General features: G+C 42.7%; 1 protein-coding gene across 1 annotated transcript; it reads right to left on the bottom strand.

Annotated features, from left to right (window-relative positions):
• Positions 1–1,858: 1,858 nt before the first annotated feature.
• LOC118384856 (bile salt-activated lipase-like) lies at positions 1,859–8,557 on the bottom strand. The gene is given in 12 exon segments (XM_052521136.1): positions 1,859–2,183; positions 2,309–2,539; positions 2,638–2,779; positions 2,782–2,816; positions 4,653–4,839; positions 5,019–5,133; positions 5,231–5,338; positions 5,876–6,006; positions 6,848–7,045; positions 7,495–7,614; positions 7,805–7,955; positions 8,490–8,557. Coding segments are annotated over 12 exon segments (1,656 nt in total). The 5' UTR covers positions 8,553–8,557; the 3' UTR covers positions 1,859–2,008.
• Positions 8,558–9,700: the final 1,143 nt, after the last annotated feature.

Genomic DNA, 9,700 nt, shown 5'->3' with positions numbered 1-9,700 from the left:
GCTATGACTATAGAATATTCACTTAGTTTGATTTAGTTTGCTTTTCTGAAGCTCTCCAGCACAGAAAATATTGCGCACTGGAGAAGTAGCAGCTTGGTTATACACATTGCATAGTGTCACAAATTCAACAGAAATGTAGCCTATAGTTTTAAAAATAGTTCAAATTGAACGAGTGGAAATACAAAATCGATCATGCATGCTATATGGACCTTTGTAGGATATGAAAAAGGATTTTATCTAACAAAACAACACTTGATGTTATCTCTGGGACCCTTTGTATGACAAATCAGAGCAAGATTTCAGAATGTAAGTACACACTTCACCTTCAGAGGTGAATTTATCAAACCTATTGCAGTGAAAAAAGTGTTTTGTTGTTAGGAGCTCTCAAACAATAGTATGGCATTTGTTCGCAGTAATAGCTACTGTAAATTGGACAGTGCAATTATATTAACAAGAATTGAAGCTTTCTGCCAATATAAAACACTTATATGTACCGACATTTATTGTTTCTCTAAAATCTGCGATGATGACACAAGGCGCTGCATGATGTACAGCTGTCCCGTTAAGGACGCCTACCCTTTAACAATATTTTTTAAATTTTGTATTTATTTAATGGAATGTGTGTGTGTGTGTGTGTGCAGGCCCGGCTCTAGAATGACATGCCTGAGGAGGCATTTTAAATCCATGGGGGGGACAACAACTAGTATTGTTTTAGATCCCTAATAGCACAAGGTAGATTGGTCCTATAACTGTTCAATTGTTTTTTAAAAAATGTATCTGAAATGTAGCCGTGCACTTCAACCATTGGTTTATATAAAAACACAAGAAAGATATGTGCCCCGCTATAACATGTATCTAAAATGTTGCCCTAGCTGCAGTAGGCCTACACATAATTCTATTTATTTATTTGTTATTTTACCAGATAAGTTGACTGAGAACACATTCTCACTTGCAGCAACCACCTGGGGAATAGTTACAGGGGAGAGGAGGGGGATGAATGAGCCAATTGTAAACTGGGGATTATTAGGTGACCATGATGGTTTGAGGGCAAAATTGGGAATGTAGCCAGGACACCAGGGTTAACACCCCTACTCTTACAATAAGTGCCATGGGATCTTTAATGACTTCAGAGAGTCAGGACACCAGGGTTAACACCCCTACTCTTACAATAAGTGTCATGTTTAATAACTTCAGAGAGTCAGGACACCAGGGTTAACACCCCTACTCTTACAATAAGTGCCATGGGATCTTTAATGACTTCAGAGAGTCAGGACACCAGGGTTAACACCCCTACTCTTACAATAAGTGTCATGTTTAATAACTTCAGAGAGTCAGGACACCCGTTTAACATCCCATCCAAAAGACAGCACCCTACACAGGGCAGCAGTGTCCCCAATCACTGCCCTGGGGCATTGGGATATTTTTTTCAGGCCAGAGGAAAGAGTGCCTCCTACTGGCCCTCCAACACCACTTCCAGCAGCATCAGGTCTCCCATCCAGGGACTGACTAGGACCAACCCTGCTTAGCTTCAGAAGCAAGCCAGCAGTGGTATGCCACCAAGGGGTGTCCACATACTTTGTATGTATATATAGACTAGGACCAACACTGCTTAGCTTCAGAAGCAAGCCAGCAGTGGTATGCCACCAAGGGGTGTCCACATATATATATATATATATATATATAACTAGGTGATACAGCTTTGAGGAATAGGTCTACACCAACATACTGTTTCTTTCACCATCGGGATTTGATAAAAATGTGTATATTACTTGGTAGGAGTTCATAATGTCCATATAAGATCATTTCTTGATAAATACAAACAAAATACTCTGGACAGTATTAAAAACAGAAAACATGGTAGACTTCTTAATTGCATTAATTTAATTTGTCAATAAAAAAAAATACAATCAGAAATGCATCTGGTAATACTTGCATTTGTGACATAACAAGAACAATTTGTATAGCTGTGAATGATGCATCAGGGAGCCTGTGCTCAGGGAGAGCTTTCTCAGACAGAGGGCAGGCTGGGAAAAATGTTAGACCACCAGTTCACAAAGCGCACCCTCATCTTCTCATGGACGTAGTTCTTGTTCATGTGGGCATTGATCTCCAGGTACTTTTGCCCAGAGGTGGTGTATGCAGGCCAGGTCACAGGCACCTTCGACTCCCCGTTGTTGGGGTCTCTGTGGTGGGATAATGGTGAGAACATTAGATATATTATAGTTTTCGTGAGGATAACATCACTTATACAGTAATCCCATCCAGTGAGGGGAGACAAAAACATGATTGCATTGCAGCTCTTTTTTACCCAGTCCTGGCGAAGTTGGTCCAGTAGGCAATCAAGTATCTGGAGACGTCACGGTGGCTGGGCCAGTATGCCAGGGGCGTTGTGAAGGGCTTGCCGAACACATACTGCAGGTCATCAGCATGGTCAGCCTCCATCCAGCTGGGGTAAGGTTGGACTATCCCGGCCATGCGGCTGGGCTCCGAAAAGAGGTAGGAGTAGGTGCGTGCAGATCTGGGGTAGGGCAAGGAGAGGAGGAATTACTAGATATCAGATATGTAATGCTAGGATGGGAAACAAACTGGGTGAGAAGGGCTGTGCTACAGTAACAATGAGGAAGACTCACTGGGCATTAGAGAGCAACCTGGGTAGGAACCAGGAAGATGTAGTCAGTTTCGATCATAACAACGGTCTTCTTGATTGTCTTCTGGCTAGGCTCATCTCCCCAGTCAGCCGTGTACTCTGCGAAAGCGTTGTTTGTAGCGGCCTCTCCTTCTTAGTCAAAGAACTCAAGAGCAGGATCACGTCTGACCTGTAGTGAGAAAGAGGAAGAGAGATGCAATATATATAAAAAGTATGTGGAGACCTTCATATTACTTGATATTACTGGATTTGGCTATAAAATCGAGCACGCTGCCATGCAGTCTCCATACACAAACATTGACAGTAGAATGGCCTTACTGAAGAGCTTAGTGACTTCCATTGTGGCACAGCCATTCTATTGTCAATGTTTGTCTATGGAGATAGGATGCCACCTTTCCAACTAGTCAGTTCATCAAATGTATGCCCTGATAGACCTGCCCCACTCAACTGTCAGTGCTGTTATTATGAAGTGGAAACGTCAAGAGCAACGACGGCTCGGCCACAAAGTGGTAGGCCACACAATCTCACAGAACAGGACCGCCGAGTGCTGCAGCACATAGCGTGTAAAAACTGTCTGTCCTTAGTTGCCACACTCACTACTAAGTTCCAAACTGGCTCTAGATGCAATGTCAGGACGAGAAATGGTTCATCCGGGGCTTCTTGAAATGGGTTTCCATGGCCGAGCAGCCACACACAAACCTAAGATCCCCATGCGCAATGCCAAGCGTCGTCTGGAGTGGTGTAAATCTCGCTGCCATTGGACTCTTGAGCAGTGGAAATCCGTTCTCTGGAGTGATGAATCACGCTTCACCATCTGGCAGTCCGACGGAAGAATCTGGGTTTGATGGATGCTAGGAGAACGCTACCTGCCTCTATGCATAGTGCCAACTGTAAAGTTTGGTGGATGAGGAAGAATGGTCTGTGTCTGTTTTTCATGGTTCGGGGGGAAAACCCTTAGTTCCAGTGAAGTGAAATCTTAACGCTACATTATACAATGACATTCTAGATAATTCTGTGCTTCCAAATTTTTGGCAAAATTTTGGAGAAGGCCCCTTCCTGCTTCAGCATGACAATACCCCTGTGCACAAAGTGAGGTTGGACTATCCCGGCCATGCGGGTTCCGAAAAAACAGAAATGGTTTGTCGAGATCTAGTTGGAAAAACTTGATCGGCAGCTATTACAGCAGCAAAGGGGCAACCAACTAGGCAAGTCAGTTAAGAACAAATTCTTATTTTCAATGATGGCCTAGGAACAGTGGGTTAACTGCCTTGTTCAGGGGCAGAATAACAGATTTGTACCTTGTCAGCTCGGGGGTTTGAATTTGCAACCTTCCGGTTACTAGTCTAACGCTCTAACCACTAGGCTACCCTGCCGGCCCAAATAGGATGTTCGACGAGCAGATGTCAACATACTTTTGGTCATGTAGTGAATCTCTATATTGTTTTATGTCCTACGGGATTCGTGAAGAAATATGACGAGTTAACCGGGAAAGTGACCCTGCCAGGTAGCTTTCATTCATACATAGCACCCAGCCTAGCTAATGCGATGCTGTGCAATATTCCTTGTTTTTTATAACTTTTTTTTCTCTTTCCTCCATTGATTTAGTCATCCTAATTTTGGCCATCCTACAAGGGTAAAAACGTCAATGACTCTTGAATGGATGATGGTTTCGACCATTGGTTTTCTTAGAGGAGTTTCTACAAAATTGACACATTATTTTACCCATTGGTCAAAATATGCATTTTTGATTGGATACCCTAGAGATAAGGCCCAACAGATATATCAACCCCTTCTGAATCTCACTGTGTTAGGGACCTGGCTGAACTGATAACCCTGTCCTTTATTATTTGATTATACGTCTACTTGTTAGACTCAGTTGGTTCTGTAAAATCTGCAGTCCCATTTAAGCTACACCATGCACATGGCCAACACCGAACAGAGTGCCCTCTTCCTCCCAGGTAACCAATCAGCCCTCTTCCTCCCAGCCCATAGCATAGCCACTCACACGGGGACGTTTGCGCTTGGATTGTTGATATTGGGGATGTCCTGGCCAGCGAAGAGGTGGGCATCCATGCTGTTGACCCCGGCGAGGTAATCAATGTCAGCGGCGTTGTGGAACAGGTTGCCTGGGTGATCAGGCAGGAAGTCCCCATCGATCACAGGGGAGAGGACCAGGTTGTCTGCCATGGGGGCTAGAGAGACAGACATACCTCTTGATGCCATCGGCAGGACATGGTCATCACCAAATTACTGTGTAATTGTCATCTATACAGGTATCATTACAGGCATCAACACATGCAAATCACATCCTCCTCAGTGTCTTTCTCACAGCGTGCCACAGCCCCGTACATTCATCTCAGTGGATACTCACTGGAGGGAGAACCACCCAGGGCCATGGTACCGGCCAGAGTGAGAACATTAGCGTCAACAAGTTTCAGGCAGGCCATCATCTGATCATCCTTGGGGCAGCCCACCTTCTCAGCAACCTGAAGAGACAGAAAGGGGGATGAGACATCCCTTTAACAGCCAATATCCCTCTCAGTATGTCCATGTTCTACCTCATTGTTACAGAAGTACACATACGTTCTCTGCAAAGGCACGGGGGTTCCTGTTGATAGCCCAGGGGCAGAGAGCAACACCACTCTGGGAGATTGCCCTGCGGATCAGCCCTTTGTTATGGGGAGAGAGTGTCTGTGTGGCGGTAAAGTACATTCAAACTCGAATTAGTACATAGTACATCTGTACCTATATTTACTTACAATCATAACAGGAGAACCCTGCTTAATGCTTACACATATCCAACTATCTAAAAAGTTCAACGTTAAAAAGGTCTGAAATACAAGTGTTTTCCATCAACCTTTTTAGACACAGGACACAGAGTTCTCCGAGGTCTCAGGAACTTGTGACAAACAGCTGACTATGTAGCGTACAGGACATCATGGTCCAAAATAAAGAAGCAGAAATCTCACTGTTCTCATTGTTAAATGTATCACCACATTATCAACTGACTTCATAGACACAACAGTCAACAGAAACTAGACACTTTGACAATTAACGTATGCTTTATGGCAGGAAGACACTGAATAATCATGACATTTTAATGAAGAGTTTATAACATTGAGACTGAAGAAACATCATTCCACTAGACTTTCTTTGTATTTTGACATCACTATCTTTGCCCTGAGAGCTCTGTATTAGAACTGTTACTCTCCTTTTTTAGTCCCACACCTGGAAGCTGGAGCTAACAGCGCCGGCAGACTCCCCGAAGATGGTGAGGTTGTTGGGGTCTCCTCCGAAGGCACGGATGTTCCTGTTTACCCAAGCAATGGCAGCGTGCTGGTCCCACAAACCATAGTTACCTGACATGGAAGACAGCTCTGTGAGCCAGCAGCAGTACTCTACCTACTAATTTCCCGTGTGTAGATTCTGGGTGTCAGGATAAGCGGTCGCTTATGGAACTCTGGGGTCTGGGGTCTTAACTTACTGTTGAGAGTTTGAGTAGTAGAATACATGAGGTGTGATTTCAAAATATTGTTGTGCATCAGCAGTTTTTCTCTTGTTATGTCAGTTACTGACAGTCACTCAATTAGCCATGTCAGCTAAGAATGTATTGATTGCTAAGTTAGTCTAGACAGCTATCATTGCCGAATACTGATTAGGCATGCAGGGCATGTGCCCAGGGGATTTGACCTTCAGGGGGCCCCCATTGATTTTGTTTGTCGCTCTCACTCAGATATCATTAACATGGCATAAATTAAGTTTTGGCTAAATGTGTAGAAATTCAGGAAATTTGCATTAAAACTGGAAAAAAAAGTCTCTCCACACCATGGCCAAATGGGTAGAGTTTCTTTTTGAGTTACCTTTTGCCAGGTTGGAGACTTTGTTTTTGATGGAAGTTTCAATTTCTAACGCATACAGTATGGACACGAAGTTAAAGCAATCACGACGCTGACCAAATTACTCAAGATTTTACTTCTGGGTTAAGAGACCTACTAACATACTGTACATCTGTCTCCAACAGAATGGCTCAAGTTTCTGAAAGAGCCAGTTGATTACTAAAAGTTAAACAAACACAGTATTCTTAAACATTATTCTCATAAAGTGGATTCAGTTGATGCGACACCGATTGTGCCACAGCCATTTACCCACCCACCTAGCCAGCCAGCCAGCCAGCCAGGCAAAGCCTTGGTTGACACCTACCAGGTCCGCTGGCATCTCCAGAGCTGAGGAAGCCCAGGGTGCCCACACGGTAACCCAGGGTCACCACGATTACATTGCCTCTGTTGGCAATCTCCTCCCCGTCATACAGATAGTTATCCAGGAAGTTAGCGCCCATAGAGCCACCAACCTGGAAACCACCTCCATAGAGCCACACCATTACTGGCAGACCAGTGGAGACTGAAAGAAAGGAGGGATATTTCAATACGTTTGAAGAATTACACCATATAGACATATCATTATTAGTATTACTACACATCAGCAGGTCATACTGTATGATGTCTTGATATGTGGATGAAAGACAAGGGCTGACGCCTTATTATCTGATTTCCTACTCTAGTGACAGGTAAAGACACAGGCACAGGTGTAGGATTTTAATTTGAGCCAGTTTGCTTCAGCAGGAAAATAATCCTGCAGCAACAGCAAATGTAAATTCTTATGTGGATTATAGTCAATGGACATTTTCGTTGAGGTTTATACAATTTTCAAAAGAGAAAAATCAAGTCTGAAATTTCAAAGTGGAAATTACAAACTTGAAAAGTTTTTTTTAACCTCTAATGGATTACAAGTTTAAGTTCACTGCAACTGGGTGATCAAATTAAGATCCTATATTTGTACATAATACATACCGCTGCTGCCCTGAGGGACCCATATGTTCAGGTAGAGGCAGTCCTCTTGGCCACGGGTGTCTGACTGGAGCAGGTTCAGCTGCATACACCTCGGTTTGAACTTAGTGGCCTTGAGAACACCTGGAAGGAGACACAGGAAGAAGCAGTCAGTCAACTGAGATGCATGTTAGTAAGAATACGGTCTGATACATGCCTGTCCAATATTTATTTTACAATCTGCTTCAGTATTACTACATTGTTTTGTACAAATAATATGATATTTCTTGCTGAATGGAGAGACACCTGAGGCATTTCGTTTTTTGGTACCCACCATCCCATCCGGGGTGACGCTTGGGCTTCTCAAACTTGCCGGGTTTGTCAGCAAAGGGGATTCCTTTGAAGACGTCCATGGTGCGGAACAGTCCATCAGAATTGATGTTCTTCCCCTGCACCATGCCTCCCTCAGTGTACACCACTCCAAGCTACACATCCACACCCAAAGGGCAGATACTAACTCATTAAACATTCAGTAATATGTGCATGTGTAAAGTGTGAAACTGTTTTTATAATAGGCACCAATCTATTCAGTGATGCTGTTTTATGGATGTAGTGTCATTGTTTTTTGTTGTTTATTAGTACGAACTGTTGCATAAAAGATGTTCAGCTGTTGAATTCACACTGCTTGTCAACCCATTGCTGATAAACATGTGAAAAACCTGCAGCGTGAGTACAAACGCAGGAGATGTTCTTAACTCTTTGATGTTTTAAGCCTTTGTGTTTTACTATTGTTTACCTTCTCCGTATAAACTATTTTATACTTAGTAGACTTTTTTTGTCCAACTACATTTCTATAGTATCTTCTTCTATAGTATCTTCTTCAAAAAACATGGCTACATTAAAACAGCTACATTAAAAAATATGATATTTGGACATTTGTTTCACTAAAAGAAACTATAATTAATTTAATTACAGTAAAGATCAATTGATAAACACCAAATCAACTAAAATGGACTTACAGTGGCAGCAGAGGCGGACCCCAGGAACAGGGCAGCAGAAACCAAAATCCCCAGCGTCTTCATAATGGTCATCCAAAGACACCTGTCAGCACACCTTTTATACAGGAGGAGGCCCCTCCCATATTATACCATCACATAGATGTGTTTGTTGAGTTTTGTTCAAGTCCATAAGGGTGCCTGCAGGTGAAGTTTTTACTGCTCCTAGCAGAACTCGGTGAGGCAAAGGTGAACGTTTGTGCTCGCTAGAGCTGAGCGATTAGCGCTTTTTGAGATTGTTTCGGTTTGATTGTGACATTCTTTTCACAGTTTTCAATTTCAAAAATATATATGTCTTTAATTATTTTTTTTTTTTAATCAAATGTGTTATGCATTATGTGGGTTGAATGTTGTAACCCAGATTAAAAGAATATTTTTTTTAAACATTTTATTGGTCACATACGCATGTTTAGCAGATGTTATTGTGAGTGTAGCGAAATGGTTGTGCTTCTAGTTCCAACAGTGCAGTAATATCTAACAAGTAATCTAACAATTCCACAACAACTACCTAATACACACAGATCTAAAGGGATGGAATAAGAATATGTCAATCTAAATATATGGATGAGCGATGACTGAGCGGCATAGGCAAGATGCAGTAGATGGTATAAAATACAGTATATACATATGAGATGAGTAATGTAAGATATGTAAACATTACTTTTTAAAGTGCATTGTATAAAGTGACTGGCGATCCATTTATTAAAGTGGCCAACGATTTGAGTCTGTATGTAGGCAGCAGTCTCTCTGTGTTAGTGATGACTGTTTAACAGTCTGATGGACTTGAGATAGACTTGAGATAGAAGCTGTTTTTCAGTCTGTCGGTCCCAGCTTCGATGCACCTGTACTGACATCGCCTTCTGGATGGTAGCGGGGTGAACAGGTAGTGGTTCAGGTGGTTGTTGTCCTTGATGATCTTTTGGCCTTCCTGTGACATCGGGTACTGTAGGTGTACTGTAGGGCAGGTAGTTTGCCACCGGTGATAAGTTGTGAAACAGCGGTGAAACAGCCCGACTGGATGCTCTCAATTGTGCATCTATAGAAGTTTGTGAGGGTTTTAGGTGACAAGCCAAATTCAGCTTAATGACGTTGAAGAGGCACTCTTGTGCCAGCAGGGAATGTGAAGAGACATACACAGGCACATGCATACACAAACACGATAACATATGCACTAT

This window comes from Oncorhynchus keta, chromosome 6 (genome assembly GCF_023373465.1).
Source record: "Oncorhynchus keta strain PuntledgeMale-10-30-2019 chromosome 6, Oket_V2, whole genome shotgun sequence".
NCBI lineage: Eukaryota > Metazoa > Chordata > Actinopteri > Salmoniformes > Salmonidae > Oncorhynchus > Oncorhynchus keta.
This window is presented reverse-complemented; position numbering and strand designations above follow the sequence as displayed.